Here is a 26238-nt window from a genome sequence, read left to right as displayed (position 1 = left end):
TCAACCATGAAAATAAGCACTGGCCCATGTGTCTATAGCCTAAAAGAAATTTGAGTGAACACAGTGCTGTGTTTAAGCCAGGTGCTGTATCCACTGAACTGCCTGTAACATCTTCTCCTGCAAATGCCCATTTGAAGGGAAGGGCAAACGTCAATGCTTTGAAAGGCAGGGTACATCTTACTTGCTCTGCTAAGTTTAAAAAAATTATATTATTTTATTAGCCTAGAAATATAAAAATGAGCACATGTGTTCTTTTCCCCCATATCCATGGCTTCATTTGTAGTAAGTATGGCTTCACTTCTACCCTAATAATTTTTAAATATACCCAGGAAAACCATGTTCAGTAAATATTAGCTATAATTTTAAACCATTTGCCCTCCAGCTAAAAGGTCTGAGAAGAAGTTATCAAAGATGTAAATAATTGTTTTCCATATTTAAGGAGGAAAAATAACAGGATTGAATTTTACATGAGCACTTCTATTTCACCCAATTGCATTAAACAGATATGGTATTAAGAAGGAAAGGTGGCATAGTCAGTGATGCACTCTTAATCTCAAACCTCTAAAAACAAAACAAACAAACAAAAAAACCCCTAGATTATCCATGTATTGAAGAATGAGCAGAGTGGAGAGAACTGACATCCAAGGAGATTCTGATGTTTCAGTCAGATCTCTAATGTTTCAACCAAGCATCTGCCAAACTCCATGAGAAAAGGAAATCAGTCCTCATGGGAGGGTTGGGAGTCTCTGATGAATAAATCTGATCTCCTCTGTTAAATAAACTGATTTCATATCAAGGGTGAATGTTTCCGTATACAGTGTGATTCCCTGTAGGTTAGGGAAAAATCAATCAAGGAATAGAATCTATCCACTGGAATTTAGTCAAAATGTGCACTCAAACCCTACAAGTTCTAATTTTATATGGTGTTACTACCTGAAGAAGACTTGAAAATCTGATGGCAACAGGCAGGAAGGGGTTATTTAAATCTTTTTTTTTTTTTTTCCTGAAGGAAGATCTTATGTTCACAAGTTTAATATTGACAGAGCTTCATTTTCTGGGCCCATGTTACATGCTTATTTGATGAAAGAACATCCACACCAGGTTCCTCAGAGCTAAAAATCCCTAACACTGATGCTTTTCCACTGATGGAGAGTCCTGTTAGGCCCCAGGTTGTCCTAGTTAGTAACAGAAAGGTTATTCTAGATTGTGGCTTTCCCAAACAGCTTTTTTTTTGCCTTAAATTTATAGTTTCCTTTCTCTTTTATATCATACTCTCAAATTCTTCTAACTATTGTATCACTTCTATGGAATTGTGCTTTTTTTTTCTAGACATATCTCTCTAGAGCCCTTTCTTTATGCTGCAGTCTTGACTGGGTATTATTAGAACTTCCAGGCATCTATCATAGTGGGGCTCCCTTGTATTGTTTTTAGGGGAGGACACACACTGCTTCCTGCATCTTAAATCTTCCTCTTTCTTGGTTCACCCCCTTATTTTACTGAAGTATCTATTCAACTTCCTAAGAAGTAAGTCAAGGGAAGGTAAATCCTTTTAAGTTCCAATGTGGGCCTTCTTCCACTCTTGCTGATAACAGTTAACCAGCATTAAAATTCTTGGCTAGAGATCATTTTCTTTCAGAACTTAGAAGGCATTGCCCCACTGATTTTAGATGTTTAGGAGGTGATAGTGGTAATGAACCTGCCTATTAATGCAGGAGTCACCAGAGATCCAGGTTCGATCCCTGGGTTGGGAAGATCCCCTGGAGAAGGAAATGGCAACCCACTCCAGTATTCTTGCCTGGGAAATCCTATGGACAGAGGAAAGTTGCAGGCTACAGTCCATAGCATCACAGAGTTGGACACGACTGAAGCCACTTAGCATGCATGCAATGAGAAGTACGAGGCCTGTTTGAGTTATGTCTCTTTTTAATATTTACTTGTTTATTTTTTGCTGTATTAGGTATTAGTTGCAGCATGTAGGTTCTTCATTGCACTCTGTGGGCTTCTCTCTAGTTGTGGCCCATGTGGGCTTAGTTGCTCAAGTGGGATGAGCAAGTCATGTGGGATCTTAATTCCTCAGCCAGGGATCAAACCCATGTTCCCTGCATTAGCAGGCGAATTCTTAACCACTGAACCACCAGGGAAGTCCCTGAGTTATATCTCTTTGTACGTGGTCTTTTATTTATCTCTCTGAAATCATATTTAGGATTTAAAAAAATCTTTATCTTTAGTGTTCTGCAACTCCATGGGGGAAGTATCAGTATCATGGGGGGGCGTTTTTCCTTTCACCTTGGTTGGCACTCAGTAGGAACCTGGATGGACTTCCTAAGGACTTGGAAGAGCCATTAAGAGCTCTGTGTATTGGGGTGAGACTATGAACTTTCTGGTTTCTTCGAGGTGAATGAGAAGAGAAGGGTGTACCTTGGGGTGTCACATCCACATGAGAAATCCTAAGTCCTCCCCAGTTTTTTCTATTTCATAATAGGAGATCCTTTCTTCTATTTTCCTGAGAGTTTAAGCCTCACTGGGGGCCGTCCTGCAGGCAGAGATGTTGAGAGGTCAGCTGGTCCAGAGAAAGGCCTTGGCAAACCCCTCTGGGGATGTAGGGAACTCCTCAGCCTCCCTGCCTGCTACACTGTTGGGCAGGTACCATCCCTTCGGGATGACCCATGCCACCACTTCACCCCTTCACTTTACAGTCAGAGCCTTCCCTCACTTTTTCAATCCTACCTATTCAGTGGGGCATCTAAAAGCTAATATGTCTCAGATTTAAGATACCCCAGCAAGAGTGCTCCCCAAAATATCAACAAAAGCAGTAATGAGTGGTGAATGGCTCTACTACATAAAATAAGGTGCTAAAGAACACTGGAAAATTCCCAGAAAACATTTCTTGCCAACTGATGTTTTCTGTTCCCATATTTTTTCACTAATAGAAAGAACAAGTTCATTTTTCACAAAGAAATATTCTCAAAGTGATGGAGATGGATAAACAAGCTGCTCAGGTTGAAGGCCAAGGGAAGAGACTTCCCCTCCTGGATAGGCTGCCAGGAGCCCCAGGGCCAGTGGCTCCTGATCCCCTTGGGTGGGGGCTTTAGAATGCGGACTTTGTCTTACTCCCTGGAATCCACTTGTCTAACAAGCTCCCCAGGTGGTTCTGGTTCATAATTTGAGATACAGTAGATGAAAACACCTGACCTAAGGAAGAAGCTTGTGTGGTTCAGGCGATACATGGAAATTAGTGGGGAGATTTTCATTGGAAGAATTTCTCACTGTTTTCCCCCTGATATCTCAAGAGATGCTTAGATTGCTGCCTTAAATGCAAAAGAAGCAAATGACAGGTTACAGATATGTATGGCATTATTTAAGAGCTGATGACACTGACCATATATGAGATAGTTACACATGATAATCTTTAATGCAGAACTGATTTTGCTTGTTTGGGGCATAGTTGCCAAAAATAAAGGCAAATTTTCCAGCATATCTTCACCTGCACTTTTTGAAAATCCCAAGTCCCCAACACGCTGTTTCCATCTACTTTGCGAAAACTTCTGTCTGCCAGTGCAGGCTGGGGATGCTCTTAATGAGGGTACCAGGAAGAGTTCCTGACCTGCCTCCTTGCTTCAGCTACCTTAGATGTTATTACTTGGGGGATTGCTGGGAGGGAAGATGTCCAATTTTACCAACTCAAATTCTTCTGGATGGGTTGTTCTAGATTTCACTTTTTTTCTTCTTCTAGGGATTTTTCTAGGCAAGAAAAATGAACAGTAAATACAGAGTTAGGGAAGCAAAGGCTCCATACATCAGGGAGCACAGATTTTCTTTCCAGTGGCCCGTGAGCCCACTGATTTGTAAGACTGGGACCAATCTGGGAGTCACTGTCCCCAGTTAAGGAAGAAAGCCATTTGGAGAACTCTTAGCTGCCACTTGACAATACTCTAGAGACAACACCTCACAGAGTTCCATGGACAACATAAGATGATGCCCTAGTCAGTTACTTTCCTTAAAATGCCACCAAGCTTCGCACAGTGTTGCCACTGCCCAGTGACTAATTGTAGAGGAAACATTCTTCCACCATCAAAGCAAACTTGTGACATGAATCAAGTGTACTGTGGCCCTTCCCCACCTCCTGTCCACATATACCCTTCACCCGCTTTCCCTTGATTCCATGTCCCTGTTCTTATAGTAACTCATGGCTCACACTCAAATTAGCATCTTTATTCTCAAAATGCACATTTACATTTTAAAAATGTTTTGCCTGCAGCAGGACAGAGGTTCAACTATACACACTTTCCCAGGAGCTGAACGATTCATCCCTGAACCAATGCCTTCAAATGAGCCTCTGTAAACTGAGGACCTCTGCCACCTCCTCTCAACAGTGGTGCCATGGAGGGCATCCCTCTATGAGAGAATGGTTATCTTTGTTCCAGGCCTCAGGGGGAAATAGGTTACCCCTGATGCTGTTATGTTAAGAGGCTTTGGGAAGTGGCAGACTTAAGACTGAATCGTCCATAGCACCTGTTAGCTGAACTCAGGCAGGTCATTTAAACTTTCTGAGCCCAGGTTCCACAGTTTTAACATGGCAGTGATATCATCTATTCATAAGGTTGTCTTGAAAAGTTAATTTATCCATATTAAATGAAAGTGCTTTTCAAACTAGGAAGCTCTGTCTTATTTTGAGCCCAAATAGCCATCACTGTTCTCCGCCAGCTCAGAGTCTAGCTTTGACAGCATTTCTAGAGGGGTGTCTTGGGTGCGCCCAGGACTGAATTCATGGTCCATGTTGAGAGCAATCCATTTTTCCCACTGCCAGCCTGTGCCTCTCCATCTTCAGTGGACTCAGCACTTCCCTCCCAAAGCTACAGGGCAGCCTGCAGCCCTGCCCATATCTCTCCCTCTGTTCGGCCAGGCATAGCCCTAGGGTCTACACAGCTATGCAGAGTAGAGAAGGATTGTTCTCCTCCCTTGTGGGATCCCAGGGCAATGTGGCTTGGTCGTGTGCTAAGTTGCTCCAGTCGTGTACAACTCTTTGTGATCCCATGAACTGTAGCCTACCAGGCTCCTCTGTCCATGGGGATTCTCTGGGGCAACAATACTGGAGCGGGTTGACATGTCCTCCTCCCAGAGATCTTCCCAGCCCAGGGATCGAATCTGCATCTCTTGTGTCTCCTACATTGGCAGGCGGGGTCTTTACCACTAGCACCATCTGGGAACCCCTTGCTTGGTCTCCAGGGTATATATATATGGAGAAACAGCCATTTATTATTACTGTTGTTATTGTTGTAGTAGTAGTATAATAAACATAGCATAAAATTTGCCACTTTAACCACCTTAAAGTGTACAATTCAGTAGCATTAAACACATTGACCATGTTGTCTAGCCCTCAGTGCTATCTCATTCTAGAACTTTTTCATCACTCCCAGCCAGAACCCCATCCCCAGGAGCAGTTACTCTCCAGTCCTCCCCCTCCTCAGCCCCTGGCAACCACTAACCTGCTTTCTGCCTCTGTGGATTCACCTATTTTGCACATTCCATATAAACGCAACTATAGAGTATATATGGTCCTTGGCATCTGGCTTCTTGCCCTCAGCAAGTTCAAGGTTACCCTTTGCTCTTTCTTTCCCTAGGACCAGCCTTGCACCAGGGGACTGTACTCAGAATGGGCTTGAACAGCCATTACCATCACACTTTTGCAGGATTTCTGGTCTCTTGCAGGAGATAAATCCTGCCTGCTTCCTTCCTCCTTAGCACCAGTCCTCTCACCTCTGAAAACATATTGCTATGAGGTGACTCAGGACCCAGCCAGACTGGGAGCTTGTAATCCTTCCCAGCAGATTCTCAAACCCAAGCCTCCAGTTTGCCAACCATGCCCAAAGATCCCTGAACATGAGAGTCACAGAAAATGCTGATACTGAGCCCCCAACTAGAATGATTATAAGTCTGAGTTGTACTTTGTGTTAACAAAGGTGAGAGTGTTGCTAAGAATCACACATCCTTTAGCGTTTGAGTCCCATTCCACTTTCAGTGAATCCCAAGGTGTTTGAGTACCTTGCAAAGTACAAGAGACTCTTGTATTTCTCCCGAATCGCTCATGGCCATGCTCATGGGCAGAATATGCTTTCCATTTCCCTGTCCCGGAAGCAACTGTATGTAAAGCCCATCCAGGATAGTTCTGATGCCTCTGTGGTGTGGCTTTTTTTATGTACATGGTTTCCTGAGAACATCTTTATCAAAGATCCCAAAGAAGACATTTTTTTTTTCTAATTTACAGTTGATACATAGAAACTGAACAAATGGAGAGATGCAAGCTTCTTGACTTGTCTTATTAAATTATTTATTTGGGAAGTTCCAACCCACTGGTCTTGTCTTACTGCTTTCTTCTCTCTAGAAAAGTCAAAATTTGATAGAATTTTTCTTTTTACCTGCACCACCAGGCTTTCAGGATCTTAGTTCCTCAACTAGGGATTGAACCCACACCCTTGGCAGTAAGAGGGCAGAGTTTAACCACTGGACCACCAGGGGATTTCTTGATGGAATTTTGTTTTGTATTTCATTTTCAAAATTGTAAGTTTTTAAAATTTAAAACATCCTAATATAAATTTTTGTGCATCTCTTTAAGTTCTTCCATATCGACTGTTACTATAGTTAAAATTTACATTTAACTTTGGCCCATGGAGTATATAATAACCAGACATAGAGGAAATAATCATTAAAGGACATAAATACCAGGGAAGAAAGTAACATCTTTAAATTGCTATGCATAGAACCAAAGTATAGAATCACCCAACAATCATCATTTTATCTGCAAACATTCTCTTTATTTTCCTTACTTATGTCTGTACCTGTGTGCTTTATACAATGAGCCATTTAGAGGCTCCATATTTTAGTATTTCTTTGCTTTTTTTTTTTTTTCATATCATTGTGTATGTGCCTTTGGCATTTTTGAGACCAGAATTACATTCTTATACAGCCCCTCTCATGCTTTCCTTTGCATCCAGTACATACCTGAACATTGTTTACTGTCCATCATTCCTGGCTTGCAGATGCCAAATTAGTTGATGTAACTCAAAGAGGTTTAGTTTAGGTTAATGCCTTTCCAGGGAGGATGCAGGTTACAGGAAAGAAATAGCCAAGCAACGTGAACTCACCAACATCAAGAAGCAAAGACACATTTGGGACCCACGTCTCATTAGTAGGTTAGGGTCTGCTGCACCTACCTGTCTGCCAATATCTATCTGCCAATATTCCCCAGTCTTTCCTGTTTTCAAACACTGATTTAGATAAATGATTTTCTAACCAAAACGAAACAGTATGGTATTTAAGTCAACCATGAAAATAAGCACTGACATATCTGTCCCCTACCCTGAAAGAAATCAGGACAGGCTTGATTTGAATCTGGCATGAGGCCAGATGCAATCAGGTTTCCAAAGTCTCTAACTCCACACAAGGAGAGATCCAGCCCCCATCTGGATTACAGAAGATCCCAGGGGTCATAGCTGAACCAGGCTCCCTGGTCTTCAATAAAACGTGGCTTTGTACAATAGGAGCAAGGGGAGGGGGGAAACAGCAAAATCAGATCATTCTTTTAAAGTTCTGATTAATGGGGTTTTTTTTTAAATATGGACTTTAGTTTTTAGAGCAGTTTTAGATTCAGAGCAAAATTGAGCTGAAAATTCAGTCCCCTTGACTGAGTATTTTCCAGCCCTCTCTCTCACATGCTCTCTCTACTGGTAGAGTCCCAGAGTACTCTTCATTTACATCACAGGCAGGACACACACTGGTCTGAGTGTTTGAACAGACCTAGAGTAACTCACTGACCCAGGGGGACATTTGTCATCCCCACCAGTTCAGCATGGAAGCTCTCCATGTACCTGAGAGCAAAAAAAAAATGGTATTTGATGCCCCTGGGAAACAGCAAAATATTATCAGTACTGCTATGCCCTGCTTTAAACAAACCTGATTATATTTAAAATCGGACTTATGCCAGAGGTGAATTGGGAATGATCCACGTTTCCACCACTTTCAAAGTCAGGGTTCCACCACTCTGAGGTCTAAAATCATCAAAGCTTCTGTTCCAGGCAGTTCATTCTCCACACTGTCCTTCAGAAACATCACCTAAGTCATGCTGTCATCTGGGTGTCTTCCTGCCTGGAATATCCTCCCTCCCTCTCTTGAGCTCTCTCTGCCCTCATTCCACATGCCCCATGAACACTGCCTTGGCCTCTCTAGCCCACAAAGGAACCATTCTCCTCATTCTCCTGGCCCTTTTGGTCTATTTCCACACTGTTGACCATTTAGACAACCAATTGATTTATATCAAGCACTTACCATTAGCAGGATTATAACAGGCACCCCAAGCCTGATCATTTCTTATAAGTTCCTCTTACCTCCACAAATCCACTATAAACTGCTTAAAGGCAAGACTATGTCCCCTTGTTAAATCCTATCTATTATCAGAACAGCACTGCTACCTAGTTGGTGTTTACATTTTACAAAACGATTCTTAACTTTACAAAAATAGTCACTGGTTGACTTTACAGAGAAATTTCTTCAGATGTGCTCAACATAAGGTCCCATGTACATATATTTTTCAAGACCATCATTGTCATATGAAGGTGGGTATATGATGTCACTTTATAGAGCCACTATATATATTTTTAAGAAGCTTTTTTTTTTAAATTGGGACTAGTTTAATGTTGCAAACAGTAGTTTACTACCTTTGGGAATCTTGATGAATTCTAAGTGGGGGAGGAATGGAATAGTATAGAAGCCAAGGACTATGGTTTCCTTACATTTAGTTGTAGGCTTATGGGAAAGCTTTTAGACTGATATTCAGCCAAAGGAGAAAATGAACTTGTAACGATAATTTTCTCTAGACCATTCTTCAGCCAAACTGATTTCCTGCTGGAGAAATTGTTCAGGGCTAGATGGGCATATGAAAACAAAGTCAGTGAGCTCGATGTTAAGACAGTTTATCCTACCAACTCTTACTTTTCACAGAATAAGAAAATCTGGAAAGATGATTTCTTTCTCTCAGTTCCTGACCTGTTCTTGAGGTCCCAATGTGACTAGTCACCACAGTTCACAGCTGACTATACCCCTTCTGGTATGCGGGAGCTCTGTGGGGCTCCCAAGGTGGCTCAACGGTAAAGAATCTGTCTGCCAATCCAGGAGACACAGTAGATTTGACTTCAATCCCTGGGTCAGGAAGATCCCCTGGAGAAGGAAATGGCAACCCACTCTAGGATTCTTGCCTGGGAAATCCCATGGACAGAAGGGCCTGGCAGGCTACAGTCCACGGGGTTGCAAAAAGTCAGATATGACTTAGTGACTAAACACACACGCTCGTCTTTTTAACGAGCAAGCAAGAAGTTCAGACTGAGACTTTTGATTCTGCAAAACTGAGATGCATGTACTATCTCTAAATTTTTTAAAAAACACTGTAGAAACAAAACTCACATATCTAAGCAAGTTGGCAGGGCTCTGTTGCAAGTGGAAATTACACCATAAGTGGCACTGATGATGAAAAGGAGATTGCACACACTTAAGCTTTCTGTGCTTAACTCCATCCGAGCATTTGCCAAAAAGATTTAAACGAGTTGAACTTTAAAAATCTAAATCAGACCTTGAAAGTCTAAGTGTATTTCCCAAGCAGGATGGAAAGGAAGAGAGGGAGAAATTACTTTAAAAATTACCTCTGTTCCTAGTCCATCCCCTTGGTTTGGCACCTGCTCTACCTTCGAATGTAATGCCTGGTGTGTTACACTCTGGTCCTCCCTAAATTTTAAAATTTCCCCAAGAACTGATTCTCTGTACTCCCAGTGCCCCACAATCCTCTAAGACATCAAAGAGTTGCAGGGCACGAGGGTTAACATTTTCTAAAGGAGAGCCTTCTCAGCTCACAGGGGACCGGTTGTCAAATCCACAGCCAGCGGTGTGGTGGTGTATTTTCAACTCCACGTGTCTGTTTCAGGTTCACGTGTTTGTTTCAACTCCACGTGTGCGTTTCAACTCCACATTCGCTCTCTCTCCTTGCAGCTACCTCATCCCTGAACTCCCAACTCCAGCAGCTCCAGCAGCTTCAGCAACTCCAGCAGCAGCAGCCGCCACCGCCCCCGGCCCCGCCGGGCAGCCAGCACCCGCAGCCCGCCCCGCAGGTGCCCCCGCAGCCCCAGCAGCAGCCGCCCCAACCCGCCCCGCAGTCTCAGCAGCCGCCGCCCGCCTCCCAGCCACTGCCGGCTCCGCCCGCGCAGCCCCCGCAGCCTCCAGTCCACCCTCACCCCCAGAGCCAGAACCAACCGTCTCCGACTCAGCAGAGCGCCAGCCCCCCTCAGAAAGCCAGCCAGTCTCCGGGACACGGCCTCCCGTCGCCGCTCACGCCACCCAATCCTCTGCAGGTACGCCCCCCCGTCCCGCCCACGCACAGGGGACCCGGCCGCCGGGTGGCGCGCCCTCCCTGGAGGCAGAGGGCCCGTCCGACTTAGCATCCACTTGTGCAGCGTCTAATTTAAATTGATCTCTTAGACGGAGGGAAAAGGGAGCAGATAGCAGGCAACTGGGGATGCATGTAAACGAAACAAATAGAAACCCATTGATGTTGCCTCCGAAGGATAAATGTTATCTGTTTCCTCCGGTGAGAGGCCGGCACTGTAAGTGCACTTGTAGCCTGTAATAACTCCACTTTATGATACTTTTTGAAGGCAGCAAAGATAGCATCCAATTAAAATTATTACTAGCAGAGTTTTGTAGCCCCGTGGAGAACTACATCTCCTGTCCATGAGGCATGGTGGTTATTTCTCTATATTATGAATACAGTAGTGTCTTACCTTAAGTACTTCAGTGCTCTTTTGTTTCTATTTTCCCAAAGATTCTCTGGGGTTAGGAGGGTAAAGAAATTTAGCCCCGGTCTTATGTCCCAGGTTCCTACCATTACTCCATGGACTAACAAGTGCTCTAAATTCACACCAAAACCCTCAACAAATATGCATCTTTATAAAATAATAAAGCTTCTCTATATTTACTTTATTGCTGTGAAGCTGAGGGCATCCAAAATAGAATTTCAGGCTAATCATGAAAGCTCATCTTTATCTACTATCATTGAGGAGCAATGAACAGGAGCATTCAGGAATATATAACTTTAATGATTCAGAAACTCATTCTTAACTTAGATGCCTTTAAAATAAACTAGCTTCAAAAGATAACAACTCTGATGTCAACACATCAGATCCAGAAAGTAAAAGCTCAGTTTGAGACTTAAAAAAAAAGTAAGATTTTTTTTTTCCCAATGAGATTTCGGATGGTTTAGTACATGTGTAGTGTAGTGACAAATTCCCACAGACTGGAAAGCCTACACTCACTTCAAACACCAGCTCACCTCCCTCCTCGAGGGTCCTTGACTCACATTCAATCAGTCTAGCCCAGCCCTTCCCGAGGACCACAAAAGTAATGTTATCCTTAGGTCCTAAATAGCTAAACATGCAGAATCAAAATAGCTTGGCCCACAGACAGAAAGGCGAGTTGATTAGAGACTTAGTATTTTAGAACTGATTTAATTTGTTGTCCTGTGTCTTTGTTTCTATGAGCTTGGGTTCTCAGTGGTAGCTCAGAGTTCTCTTGGAAATGGAAACATTTGGGTGAGATAAGTAATTGTGTCTTCCTTGGCACTTGGGTCATGGCTACCTGGCAATTTGAACATTTTCCCCAGTTGAGTTTGAAGGTGTATTTTTAAAATATTACAAGTATGAAACAACATAATACCTTTGAGGTAAGTTAGATTGAAATGAACACAGGCTAAAAAAGCCTTGATTGTACACTTGACATCTATGGGAAAAGTAGATCTAATCAGATTTACCAGATGCATGACTAAAGCATATTTTCAACATTTGGAATTCATCAGTGGTTATTCCAAAGAATGGGTTTAATGCATTTTTAAAGAGCTTTAATGCATTTTAAAGAGTTAAATTAGATATACCTCAGCACCAAGTGGTTAAACACTTCTTTGATCTAAACCATCAAAGTAGGTGAAATTACCAAGAAACCATGTGTCCTGCTCTGAGGGATGAGATTACTAAACCTGCCCCCAGTTGTTCAACTTAATCCAGTATTCTGTAGAGTTGAGTGAAAGCTTTGAGTTCTGTGGACATCAGTCTTCTCAGAACACTGTCAACATTGTATAAATCTCTACCAGCCAGTAAAAATCAAGTGTAGACAACCCACTTGAATGGCTGTTGACAGGGCTTTAGAAGAGGTGAGCACTCAGCCTCATGGAAACTAATTCTGTGAGGAGAATTTCCAGACATTCTCCTAAAGGTTTCCCATGGAAATCTGGGAGGGATTTCATTTTGTGTTTTTGCAAAAAATGAAGGCTCAAAATCACATTTATTTCTTTATAACCCTGAGAGACTATCCTAATTTTTCACTGTTGAAGTTTTAACTTATAAACTTACTAAGTACATTGATGAGAGATAATATTCTATCTTCTTATGTGGATCTAATGAATGACCACTGAAGGAGTGATTTGGTAAAATTTTAAAGATATTATTGAGTAGACAGAGAACTAATTTTGAAAAGTCCACAACTGTAGGAATAAAAGGATTTTTTCCTTTCACTATAAGCATGTGTAAAGGAAATGAAGAATTCTGTGGTTTTGAAATAGTATATTTTTTTCTACATTAGCTGAAGGGTTTTTGAGTTTGTTGAACATGTTATGTTTGAACTTTTGAAAAAGAAAACTATTTAACAGGATATGAAAGATATTTAACCCTCAAAGGTAATGATCTTTATGAACTAGAATAAAGTATTTTTGTTTGACGGTTATTAAGAGAATAATGATCAACTAAGTTCATATATGACAGCTTAAATTCTATTTTACAATTCTCTATTTTGATGTGGGCTCTGTCTTTTTACATTGTTCAAAATCTGTCAGAGAGATATTAGTTTAAAATATGCAACCTAGGTTGTTAGAAAGGATAATAATCATTTCTAAAATTATACAGATACTGTCATATCTTCAGAAAAAAATAATAAATGAAAGTAGCTTATGTAGGTATATTTGGTGAGGTTTTTCCTTGAGATGAAAATAATAATAATAATAATAGTGTTGACAGGTAGTAACACTCTAGACTAAAGTTCTCCAAAGAGTTCTGGTCAGGTTTTTGTCTAATACTGAAATTTTTTTTCCTTCTTTTACTCAATTCCATGAAATGAATTGCATATACAAAACAAGGTTGTTGTTTTAAGACAGATAAGAGTCTAAAGTATTGTCACCTCAGAGAACTAATTTTGATGGCTTAGAGTTTTAGGGGGGCTGGTAGTCCAGCATGGATATCAGAAGCTGGCCCCTGCAAGCCTCTGTTTAAACTCTTCTCGGGATTTAAGGTCCGCTCACCCAATTTCATTCTCAGGAGGGAGAAATTCTGAACAGGATTATAAGTGCAAAGGTTTAGGGGCCAGGCAGCCAGTATAAATCAGTAAAGCAGACTTGAATATAAGGGCTTCCCTTGTGGCTCAGTTGGTACAGAATCCCCCTGCAATGCAGGAGAACTGGGTTTGATCCCTGGGTTGGGACGATCCCCTGCAGAAGGGAAAGGCTGCCCACTCCAGTATTCTGGGCTGAAGAATTCCATGGACTGTGTAGTCCATGCGGTCACAAAGATATCAGAAGATATCCCCAAAGATGGATATCAGAAGCTGGCCCCTGGAAGCCTGTCTTTAAACTCTTCATGGGATCTAAGGTCTGCTCACCCACAACTTCATTCTCAGGGGGGAGAAGTTCTGAACAGGATTATAAGTGCAAAGAGTTAGGGGTCAGGCAGTCAGCATAAACAAGTAAAGCTGACTTGAATATAAAATCCAAGTGAAATTTTGCAAACAGTGTGTGGGACGAACAGAATGCCTCTGTGAGTTGAATTTAACCCTTAGGTTCCAGATAGATAACAATCCATATTCTTTATTTTTGTCCTAACCCACCTGCAACAGGCTGCACCAGAATCTAAAACTAGAAATGTAGTGTGTGTTGAGTGGGAACAGATCAAAAACATATATGGAAGCAATCTTTGGAAGGAAAAGATATGGTCTAATCATTCCTGGGTAGAAAGAACAATATACAGTTTTAATATCAATGTATGATATTTATCTGAATAAAAACCCCATAAGCCTAAGAATGACAAAATACCTCCTTTCTGTGACCTTTGAGATGACTTTTCTTGAGACTGTTCCTTGGGAGTTTTTAGCTTTCACTGAAGAAAATACAAACATTGTGTAAAAGTCTAGTGTGTTCCTGCATGAGTGATCTGGAGATGATCTGGGCATGGTTGGAGCCTAGTCATGGTGCCGTGGGAAAAGGAAGCTTATTCTAATTCTGACCCTGCTTCCAACTAATTTACAGCTTCAGACAAGTTCTTTGGGCTTCGTTTTCCTTGTTAATTGTGTGGCGTATATCATTTGTCAGATCCTTTTTGGGTCTTTGAGTCTATAACCCAAATGTTGGTAGGCCTCTAGAATTTTACTGGATACTGAAAACCCAATGTTCCTGAAGATGCTCCGAGTATTCTTCAAGGTCAGGTTAATTTCTTCCCACTCAGCTGGGTGGCAGAGTAGAAAGAGAGTGAGGACAAACCTAAGTGGGATAATGATAGCAGAAGCAGATTTTATCTTAGCCTGAGAGTCAAAATTAAAGTGAAGTTTTCATCCTCGGAGAGTCAGTGCCATAAACTCTAGGTCCCAGATTGCTTTTTCACACCTATACATTAGAGAAGCTTAAGAAACCAAATGGTGCTTTTAACCTTGGCCTTTTGCATACCGTCTTGCATGGCAGGAAGCAGGATCATCTTTTTCTCTTGTTGTATTGCACATTTTAATGAAAAAAAAAAACACAGAGAGAGAGAGAGAAATCAGTGGAAGCAATTAGGGGAGAGAAAACTGTCTATGCTTGTACGAGGAATGAAGAGCACACTCACCTCTCAGAGGTGGAGTTGCTCGAGAGATACCGTAAAATTGTCCTCTACCACGTGCATTTCTTCATGTAAAGGTCTTGGTACCACTCAGGCATCAGCAGTAAACCTGCATTCAAATTCTGCCTCTGCTATAGAGCAGGCCCAGCCTGTTGATCTTCTCATATGGGATGTTTTCCCTCTAGCAAAATTTCAGTACTACTTTCCAGAGTGATGGAGAGGGTGATGTATTATCACTTTTTAAAACAAAGAGCCCAAGCCCTTGAGAAGGAGTTAGACCCACATGATTTCCCTCCTTTTAAAGGAAATAATCGCCAATCATGTCTCTTTCCTATAAAAAAGACCCAGTGCTTGGGGCCAACCCCCTCTTTCCCCAGTAGTTAGTCTTAATTTAACACAGTATTAGTCAAAGCTTGGTGGGTCTAAGTTTTTTTCATCTATAAATGGAGGGGGTAAACTTAAATACTTTCTGGAACTCTTTCCCTTCTATTTGGAATTTTAGGTTACAAACCTCTAAAACTCACCTTGGGTGACCTATGCAGATGCAGGGGAAAAAACTCTTTTCCCCTCTTCTCATTCTGGGTTCTCAAACTGGGGATCCATAAATTAGACTAGAAAAGACAGATTAAGAAGAGGAAAACAATTTTTTATGACATGTGCTTCCTGCATACACACAGGAGCACTTAGTGATGAGGAACACAAAGGGGTGGTTAGAACTTGGGCTAAACTAGCATCTTAATAAAAGAATACAAGGAGTAACAAGACTGAGGAAAAGGACTATAAGCTTCTAAGAGTGGCAAATTGTGGGAAGATGATATATGGGGAAACTAATAGTAGATAAGCAAGATTTGTTATACACATTTTTCTGGTGCCATCTCTGGACTGATACAGGTCTAGACTTATCTCCAGTCATTAAATTCTGTCCTTCCTGGTAGAGGAGGAGTTGGGGGAACACCTTTACAAGTTTGTGTCCTGCTTTTAGGCACAATAGGAAGATGGCAGAGAGCTTTTCTTGTATCTGTTGATACTTAATTGCCTTCAGCTCAAAATAATCCTCATGCCAAAGTGGGCATGTTTTGAGGTGACATATTCTGCTACCTTTTGTAGGTATAGTTATAAAACTCCCTTGTGGCCATTCTAAGTTCTAGTAGAACTCTATTTACACAGGGCTGAGTCAAGTGTAAAATTCCCTTCACCAGGACCAAGACTAAGGTAAATGAGACATTCATCTTAGATACAGAATTCATCTCAGGTGCACCCAAAAATGCAGTCATCAAGACAGATCATATTTTAATACAATTTTATTAAAAATCAAAATGAATGTCAAAATCCATGATGACCTAAATAGCACATTTTAAAATATATGATCAGTAACAATAATGAGCCATTTTGAAGTCTGAGGCAAAAGGAAAAAAATCAGTTACACTGATTTTGTTGGTCATGAATTTTTTGCATTCATTTTGATTTTTTTTAAAAAAACCACATTAGATGTTATTCATCTTGATTAATGTATTTGGGACACACCCTTAAACTCTGTGCCTGAGATGAGTACCTCTCTTGTCTCACATTGGCTACCAGCTATGTAAATGATTTATTTAACAAATACTCTCCAAGGTCAATAGCATTCTGTCTATTGGAAATTTCAGCTAGGTCTTGGATGCCTTTTTGTAGTTGAACTTGGAAATTGTACCAAATTTTTGCACAGTGGAAAAAGAAGTGTTTGTTGGATAATGGATTGGGGTGGAGAGGTGGAGTGGAAACCCATCTTCCCTGTGTAAAATAGCACAGATCTAATAAACCAATCATTTTTTATTGAATTGAAATGTTATGACAATCCAAAAGGTACAGACTTTCAGTTATAAAATAAAGAAGTCATGGGGATGTAATATACATCATAGTGACTAGAGCTAATAATATTTTATTTAGAAAACAAGAAAATGCATATTATTACTAAGAGCTGCATGTAAAATTTCTTGCAGTTTAAAATATATATGTATATATTTTTTACTTTAGTTCCATGAAGTAAAAAAATATAGTATGTAATTCAAAGTAAAATCTTTGAATTATATATTTCTTTGTTGCTTTAACAATAGAAATACAATTTAGCAATACAAATACAATTAATGACTCCTAAAAAAAATATTATGACAATCAAAAAACTTCTTTGGCTGATATTTATCACTGAACTAATTTACAGTGTTATGAGATTAAGTAGGTTTAGTAAAAATGACAAAAGTATCATTATGTAGACAACATTCTCCCAGAGCAATCCAGGCCATGAGGATCTTTTAAAAACTGGAATTGTCCACAGGAAGTGAGTAAGATTTCCTCTTGGGCTAAAAAGCCAAAATAAATTTCATTATTATGGATAAGAAAAATCTAATCAAGCCCAGAGAGTTCCCAGGAAGATTAAATATGATATAATAATGAAAATGCTTTGTAGGGTATGCATTTGTTAAGCAAATGTTAATAGTACAGATATGAAAGAGTATGAATTTATTTCTGTTTATATGACCATATGGTAAATTGAGGGCTTTATTCATGAGTCCCTCATTCAGCAAGAGGTCAGGTGAGAAATGGGAGTCCTTTTACCCAATTGTATTCAGCCCTGAATACAATAAACAAAACATATTTAGCTACATTCTCTGCAAGGTACAATTTTTCCTTTTATGAAAGAAAGAAAACCTCCTTTAAAAAAAAACCCTCAGTTCAACATTACTGACATTTCAAAGAATTTATTACAAGCATTTGAGATCCAGGAGGAACAACAAAGTTTATATTGCTTTGAGAGTGGCAGGGGGAAAAATTAGTTTAGCAAGAATATACTTATATATTGTGGTGCTTCTTTGTCATTGTCTAGATGTACCGTTCCTAGGTACTGTTCTGTAGATTAGTCAAATCATGTAGAAAGGAGCTTAACAAAGCAGGTGGTGTGTTCACAGCTCTGACTATGGAAGCTCATGTCAAGTAGCAATAGATGGAGAGAGGGCCAGACTCAAAGTGGGGAGCATGGAAAGATTCCTGCAGTATTTGAACTTGGCAGCTTCTGTCTTCTCAAGGAAACTGCTCTGATCACAACAGTGGGGCAGATTCCTAGCTTGTCCACAGCAAGTTCAGCGGTGACCCTGGAGCCGCACACCACGCCAGGTCCCATCACTGTCTGCTGGATATAACTGATAGACTGACCCCAAAGTCTAGTTCAGAATGCTTCTAAAACAATTTTGCCTGCATGTGCATAGTTCCAGGTTTGAGTGGCAATGTGAGCAGCCCAAAATGTGCTAGCTGGTATTTTGCTCTGAATTAGCAAGACATGATCAAGTGTTATTTCTCATAGTTTAGGCTCAATTTGTTCAAGGTAAATATTGCGGTAAATTTCCACAGGTCTTCTGTGGTTTTTTTTTTTTTTTTTTACATTTATATGTATCTATTCTTTTTCAAGTCCTTTTCCTATTCAGGTTATTCTAGAATATTGAGCAGTGTTCCCTGTGCTGTACAGTAGGTTCTTGTTGGTTTTAATTTTTAATTTTAATTAAATAAAATTAAACTTTAAAAATAAACTATATTTAACTATATTTAAAATACCTATTTTAAATATACTAGCGTATACATGTCAATCCCAAACTCCCCAATCTGTCCCTCTTCCCTACCCTTCCTGCCTGGTAACCATTAGTTCCTTCTAAGTCCATGAGTCTGTTTCCGTTTTGTGAATAAATTCATTTGTATAGTTTTTGTAGATTCCACATATAAGGGATATATGATATTTGTCTTTCTCTGTCTAACTTACTTCACTTAAGATGATAATCTCCAGATCCATCCACGTTGCTGCGAATGGCATTGTTTCATTCTTTTTAATAGCTGAGTGATATTCCATTGTGAGGAAGGCATGACAACCCACTTCAGTATTCTTTCCTGGAGAATCCCATGGACAGCGGAGCCTGGTGGGCTACAGTCCATGGGGTCGCAAAGTGTCAGACTTGACTGAGTGACTAAGCACAGCACAATATTTCATTGTATATATGTACCCCATCTTCTTTATCCATGCCTCTGTCAATGGACATTTAGTTTGCTTCCACGTATTGGCTATTGTCAACATTGGGGTGCACGTATCCTTTTGAATCATGTTTTGCTATGGATATATACCCAGGAGTGGGATTGTGGGTCATATGGTAGCTCTATTTTTAGTTTTTTAAGGAACTTCTGTTCTGCATAGTGACTGTACCAAATTTCCTACCAACAGTGTGTGAGGGTTCCCTTTTCTTCAGACCCTCTCTAGCATTTATTGTTTGTAGATTTTTTGATGATGGCTATTCTGACTGGTGTGAGGTGAAACTGCCTTGTAGCTTTTAAAAGTCTACAAGCTTTTTAATTGACTCTTGAAGTACAGGTTTGCAAGTGAATATTCTCCAGATCATAAAGAAAGCACTTTTACCATTATCTGCATTTATTAAGCTCATATGGGATGCATTGTGCCCTTAAGGAAGGTTTGAAGAACAGTTTGATGCCATAGGACAAGCGTTGTGTTTAGAAGCAGACACACCTGGGCTCAGATGCTGATTCTACTGGATGGTTATGTGAGGTTGGCCCATTCTTCTGAGCCTCAGTTTCCTCATTGGTTGGAGGGTTGATGTGAGGATTGAATGAGATTATTTTTATGAGAGTATCTAATTCAATTCCCGATAGGTGGCTCTCAAAATATATCAGTATCCTGCCTGCCTCTTTGCCTTCCTTGACTATAGATATTATAATCCAAGGAGGACTATGAGACAAATCCACTCGAAGTTGAACAAGAAGAAAATAATCATGGGAATTATAATGGATGTGTACACCATAAAATGATGCACGGCACACTACGTGAACCCCATATAAGCTAGAATGCAGCTAATGATGATCCATGAGTTTTGTAGCATGAGAGAGGCTAGGAGGATTTCTGAAAAGGGGAACATAGAAAAGGGAGAGTAGGACACGGCACAGGCCAGGACTGGACCTGGGAGATGCGTGGAGGGCAGGGGGAGAGAGAATCGTAGCCTTATGTTTGTGTCATCTTAAAGAATTCTCACTTCAACCGCCGTAACCTTGGTTTCACCATCCATATTATTAAGAAGTAAAAATTCTTCTTTCCTTCTATATTCCCAATGTTGTGGTTTTTAACGCATGAATAAACAGGAAGCATCTTGGTGATGTTGGTTCTGCCCTTAACTAGCTCTGTGACCTTGGGTAAGCCACCTAGTCCGTGGGACTCAATGTGTCACTTACTACATGAAAAGTTTGTATTGATGATCTTTAAGTTCATTCTAGCTGTACATTCTGTTTATGAAATAGCACAAATAAGGTGGTTTGAAGTATATATGTATAACACCATAACCCACAACACACATGCAGGACTCAAGAGATACTCTTGATAATATTTGGCTAATATTTGCAATGTGTTTTGAAATTTACAAAGTACATTTTTAAAAATTTATCTATTTATTTTTGGCTGTGCTGGGTCTTTGTTGCTGTGCAGGCTTTTCTCTAATTGTGGCAAGTGGGGGCTACTCTCCATTTGCTGTGTTTGGGCTTCTCATTGCCATGGCTTCTCTTGTTGTGGAGCCCCAGCTCTAGGGTTCAACAACTTCAGTAGTTGCGTCTCCCAGGCTCTAGAGCACAGGCTAAATAGTTGTGACACACGGGCTTAGTTGCTCCTCAGCATGTGGGATCTTCCCGGATCAGAGCTCGAACCCAGGTCTCCTGCATTGGTAGGCAGATTCTTCACCACTGATCCACCAGGGAAGCCCTGAAGTACATTCTTATATACATTATTTCATGCATTTAGCCTCACAGGTTCACCGTTCTGATCAGAATAATCATTATCATTGTTCAAATGTATCTTATACTCTCTAAAGACTTCAGCTTCTCATTTTCTCCTCACAACAACCCAGAAGAGATAGAAAATCATCTTTGTTCAGATCCAAGATTATTAGCAAGTTGAAGCAACTTCCTCAGCATCACTGTCAGACTTCAAGGCACTTCAATTTGTATTTTACTGTCTCTGCAACGTTCATTGGAGTGTTGGCAAAATTTTTTTCTTTCCTAATTTAGCTGCCATCATTTTTCGAAGGCAGCATTTCTCAAAGTGTCTTCCACAAAACGCTAGTCCAAAGGGAGTTGATTGAAAATGGATTCCATGGTAGGTAGGTAAATAGGTAAATAGATTGATGTGTGTGTGCTTAGTCGCTCAGTTGTGTCCAACTCTTTGTAACCCCATGGACTGTAGCGCATTATGCTCCTCTGTCCATGTGATTTTCCAGACAAGAACACTGGAATGGGTTGCCGTTTCCTACTCCAGGGGATCTTCCCAACCCAGAGATCAAACTTGCATATCCTGCGTTGGCAGGAGGATTCTTTACCACTGAGCCACCTGGGAAGCCATATAGATAGGGAGGGAGATACACAGATAGATAGACAGACAGATAGATATCACTGTTGTACGGTGTATGCTGTACCTGGATATTTCTTGACAAATGTTAGAATACTAAAAGTTAAAAGACATCCTGTAGTAAAGATGTCTAGTTTAAATTATTTAACCAAGAAATCCCCAAATATATAATCACTGAACCTTTTTTTTCATGTAACACTTATTAAATATCCCATAGAAAATTTTTCAGGAACCAGTACCTCAAGGCTTCCTTCTCTATTGTAGTATCCACACAACTAAAACTTCATGCAAAAATCCACAGATCTAATCTAATGGACAATGGAGAAAAGGAAAGTATAAAAAGATGGGGAAAGAAAAGAAAGAAAACTCAAAACCAAAGCAAGAGCAGAGAAAGCCAAAACCAAGGGTGGTCTTCACAGTTGACAACAAGCAAAATCACTGAGTGAAAAAAACAAAGGTCTGACTGGGGTGCCCCCTCTTGGGACTGAGGTCTTAGGGATTCCTTCTTCTTCAGGTGGTCCTTCCTCCATCTCCTCTTCTTCACTGCCATCATTTCTCCTCTTCACACACACTACAGCTGGAGTCATGCCTCCCCACAGCAGGGCCACAGAGTGACCACTGGACCCCACAGCCCCTGGCAAGTCCATGGAATCAACAGGACAGCAAGAAGGGACACCCTCCCCTCCCCTCTACCCTCCTGTCTTGTGACTGAGGAATTTCCAGGGATCAAGAGAGTCCCTAGTACCCTCAATCTCAGTCTCCATCCCTGTGTTTTAAGAGGGGTTGGATTCCAAACAACAGGTCAGGTCAGTCTAAAATCTATAGCAGTTAAGTCCCCTAGAGTACTAGGCTGCCAAAACCCTGTGTCTCTGGGGGCATTGTTGCAGTTATAAGGCTCTTGTCCTGGCTCTTTTTCTGTTTCCTATTTAAAAGAGAAAAAAAAAAAAAAAAAGACCCTCCAAGACACTGGTGTTTCCCTTCTCTTTTATCCCCCACTGTTGAGAAGTAAATTGGGCGTTCTGGCTTCAAACGCACCATGCCGAGAAGACCATTTCCAGAGTCTCTTCTTTCATGTATAAGAGAATCCCTCATGGCAAAGCCTCAGACGCCGCTCAGAGTGGCTGTCCATGGGAAAGGGCAATTCTGTATCTTCAGCCACTTGTCAGCGGGGAGGCCTGCGAGGCCACAGGTGAACACCATGGTGGATTTGTATGCCGACGGCTCTCTTCTGGGAACTAGTGTCTGAAGGCCCAGTTGGGCTGCAATCAATGCAACCTTTCCAGCCTGATACATTTTGTCTGAACTGTCATTTGACAGGGATCCACCTGGCGCCACCACTTAGTTTTCTACACCAGAAGATATTTAACTGATATTGAAAAGAAGTAAAGTTGGGGATCTCCTTCTTTTTCTCAGCTGGACTCGATACCCTCCCAGAGGCTAGCTGCTCTTTCCAGAGTTGAACTCTTTGTCCTTTGCACTGGGAGGTTACCAATGTGGCATTTAAAGAGAGTGGAGTGATGTGAAAGGCTTCAGAGAGGATAAGATTTCAGAGAAACCCTCTCACTTCCCCCAAGGAAAGCACTCCTGTGCGTCTGGCTGGTTTGTAAACATCTAATATTTTAAATCAGAGGGAAAATAACCTTGTGCTCTTGTCTAAGTTTCTAAGAAGTAACATTCCTTTAGAGTAGTTATTACCTTCAGTATTCTGCACCCCATGAAAGAAGTTTGAACAATTGAGGATGAAAACCAAATGGTTCTTGGAAGCAACCTGGACACAGCAGGGAGTTACTAAAGGCATAAAGCAAAGATGGGGTATTTTCCAAACTCCCTATAACAATAACAGTGGATTCATTTTAAGCATCTTCAAGGCACAACCTGCATACCAGCTTTTCATTGGCAGTTAGTATTCTTAAGTGAGAAAGTGGAGATCTTCATACCAGAAAGAAAGACCCCTGTATATTTTCTAGGCTCCAGGGGCCCACCATCTCACTGCCTTGCTTAACTTTCTTCCTCCTTTTGACTGCCTGAAGTCACACCATCTCCAAACAGCTGGAGGCATGCCCACACCACCCAGTATATTTTGTTCAATCCTTTACTTTCTTTTCCAAAAGAAAATTTCCAAAGTCAATGCCAGTGAGTCTTCGCATTGGACACACTTTGGGATTACCTGAGGAGTTTTTTAAGAATACCAATGTCTGGATCCCACCCAGAGATTCTGATGAAAACTGAGTGTGGTAAAACATGGATATGAGCATTTTTTAAGTTCCCCAGGAGATTCCAATGTGGGGTCAGAGTTCCAGACAACTACCTATTGTCTAATAAATAGGCTCCCAATTGTTCATTTCTAAAAGAGCAAATTCCTACCTCTTGTTAATACAAAATGCTTTTTACTGGCTGTGGTGGTTGCGTGAATTGGCACTAACTTTACTTCTATGATACAATAAAACAAGTCTACATTTCTCAAAAGAATGAGCCCGTGTTACTTCTACCCTGCCCCCTCCCCAGATTCACAACCATCACAGAATGAAAAGAACTGTATCTGTACTTTTTGATCCACTAAGTAGTCTCCCTAATCCTGAAGCTGGGGTATTAGCCAATATTTGTGGAAGAATCTCAAACCTGGTGATTCACATCTGATACTCAAAATATAACAGACACAATGCATAATCCTTTTCTCCCCAAACAAGAACAACTGCTACTGATTGAAAACTTGTTAGATGTTCCAAATGCTGATAAAATGTTGACACATCTAATCTGTACTAAGGCTTTCCAAGCTTTTGTTTACATATGAATCCCCCTGGGACCTTGACAAATGTAGACTCTGACTCAGCTCTCAGGTAAAGGGTGCGCACCAGAGTCTGCATTTCCAACTAGCTCTCAAGTGATGCTGATGCTCTGGTGTAGCAAACTCTACACCATAAACCTTCAACGCCCCACTAGCTTCATTTCACAGATGAGGAAGTTAAGGGGAAAGACTTATGATAGGCAAGATTCAAACCGAAGTCTACCTGACCTAAAACCTTTTCCACTGGGTGAATCTGCCTCATTGTGTCTTTTTTCACTGTGGCATGTCCATCTTTTAGAAGAGATCTTACTTAAATCACATAATGATTTGTCTCCTTTCAGATGAAGATGGAGGTAGAGGCTCTGTTGGCAGAAACACTCTTACTTTCTTGTCTTGGTCTTTCTTCCTGATCTCAGTCTTGATCTCATCATGGCTTGAGAACCTGTAACTCTGAGGTTGGGGTTGAGGTCTCAACCACACCTTCTCTTTATTTAATAAATGCGCTAGTTTTGTTGAAACTGTTTCCACCAAATTGAAACTCAAGAGATGAAAGTGGTGTGTGGCCACTGACTACCTTATAGCTGGGAGAGCCAACAGGATCTCTGTGAGAAGGCAGAGTCTCATTCTACTCGTTAGGCCCAAGATTGCCTGGCTACAGAACCAGGTACAAAGATCACTCCTACCTACTTTCCTGCCACCATCTTTCATGCAGCATGAAAGTGCACTTGAGACTGTCTACTTTGGTAGGGGGTGAGGGAGTGTCCTCTTCCGTCATCATTTCAATACACTTTTTCAAGAGCAAAAGCCAAGCTGCTTTCCTGGTGGTTCAGATGGTAAAGAATCTGCCTGCAATGCAGGAGACCTGAGTTCAATCCCTGGGTCAGGAAGATCCTCTGGAGAAGGAAATGGCAACCCACTCCAGTATTCTTGCCTGGAGAATCCCATGGACAGAGGAGCTTGGCGGGCTACAGTTCATGGAGTCACAAAGAGTCAGATACGACTGAGCGAATAACACACATGCAAAACAGGTAACAAAATCATTCAGACATAGAGTCAGAATGGTGAAAAATCCTATTGTGCAGCTTATAAAACTTCTCGACCCTCTCAATCAGGGGTGTGGAAGTGGTGTACAAAATGATGTTCAAATGCACCATCTTCGCTCCAGCCACATTTGTTTTCGAAGAGGCCATTCCTATCAGAATGGAGAATTTGCTTTATGATCACTGAAAGCTGTGCCATCATGGTGAGGCAGTGTCTGCTCCATAAAATGCAAAATAAGTCTTCAAAAGCATCTGCTCTTTTGAAGTTCTTGCCTGTTGTTTTGTACTTCCTGTAAGTAACCGTGTAGACACAGTAACCCGGGCACATCCTTACTGCTGCTGCTGCTAAGTCGCTTCAGTCGTGTCTGACTCTGTGCGACCCCATAGACGGCAGCCCACCAGACTCCACCGTCCCTGGGATTCTCCAGGCAAGAACACTGGAGTGGGTTGCCATTTCCTTCTCCAATGCATGAAAGTGAAAAGGGAAAGTGAAGTTGCTCAGTCGTGTCCGACTCCTAGCGACCCCATGGACTGCAGCCTACCAGGCTCCTCCGTCCATGGGGTTTTCCAGGCAAGAGTACTGGAGTGGGTTGCCATTGCCTTCTCCAAGGCACATCCTTGACACCAGTCCAGTGTCTGTCTGTACTGGATCAGACAGGCAGGTCCTGCTTGTTAACATCATCTTCAAAGAACAAATGCAAAGGGCCTGAGTTCAATCCCTGGTCACGGAACTAGATCTTACGTGCCACAACTAAGACCCAGTGTAGTCCAATAAATAAATAATGAATATTTCCAAAAAGAAAGCAGAGACTTACCAGACTTGTACAAATATCAGTCCCTAACCTTAGGATGCATATACGAATGCACAGGTTGACCTAAAAGAAAACAAACTGAAGAAGTACACCCTTAAACCCTGCCAATGCAAATCCAATGCATAGAGGCTGGCTGTACTCTTGCATTAAAAGGTTAGACTCTATGTGTGTGTATAGACTTGAAATCTTCATAGTTATATGTCTGTGTGTTCCATATTTGTGTGTGAACATCTCTGTGTTT

The 26238-nt window shown here is 41.2% G+C and overlaps 1 protein-coding gene and 1 long non-coding RNA gene across 2 annotated transcripts in view; one reads left to right on the top strand and one right to left on the bottom strand.

Annotated features, from left to right (window-relative positions):
* POU6F2 (POU class 6 homeobox 2) overlaps positions 1-26238 on the top strand; it is a 496249-nt gene that overhangs the window by 366859 nt on the left and 103152 nt on the right. The window contains exon 5 of the mRNA XM_081537443.1: positions 10033-10391. Coding sequence (XP_081393569.1) covers positions 10033-10391 — 359 coding nt within the window. The remainder of the gene's footprint in view (positions 1-10032; positions 10392-26238) is intronic.
* On the bottom strand, positions 14084-18799 carry LOC145524703 (uncharacterized). Its single transcript, XR_014067771.1, has 4 exons — positions 18730-18799; positions 15470-15556; positions 14952-15073; positions 14084-14830 (listed from the first exon to the last, which is right to left on the bottom strand). It is a non-coding gene; the product is annotated as an uncharacterized LOC145524703 (long non-coding RNA).

Source organism: Giraffa tippelskirchi, chromosome 10 (genome assembly GCF_054371585.1).
Source record: "Giraffa tippelskirchi isolate mGirTip1 chromosome 10, T2T-mGirTip1v1.2.pri, whole genome shotgun sequence".
In the NCBI taxonomy this organism is placed as follows: domain Eukaryota; kingdom Metazoa; phylum Chordata; class Mammalia; order Artiodactyla; family Giraffidae; genus Giraffa; species Giraffa tippelskirchi.
This window is presented reverse-complemented; position numbering and strand designations above follow the sequence as displayed.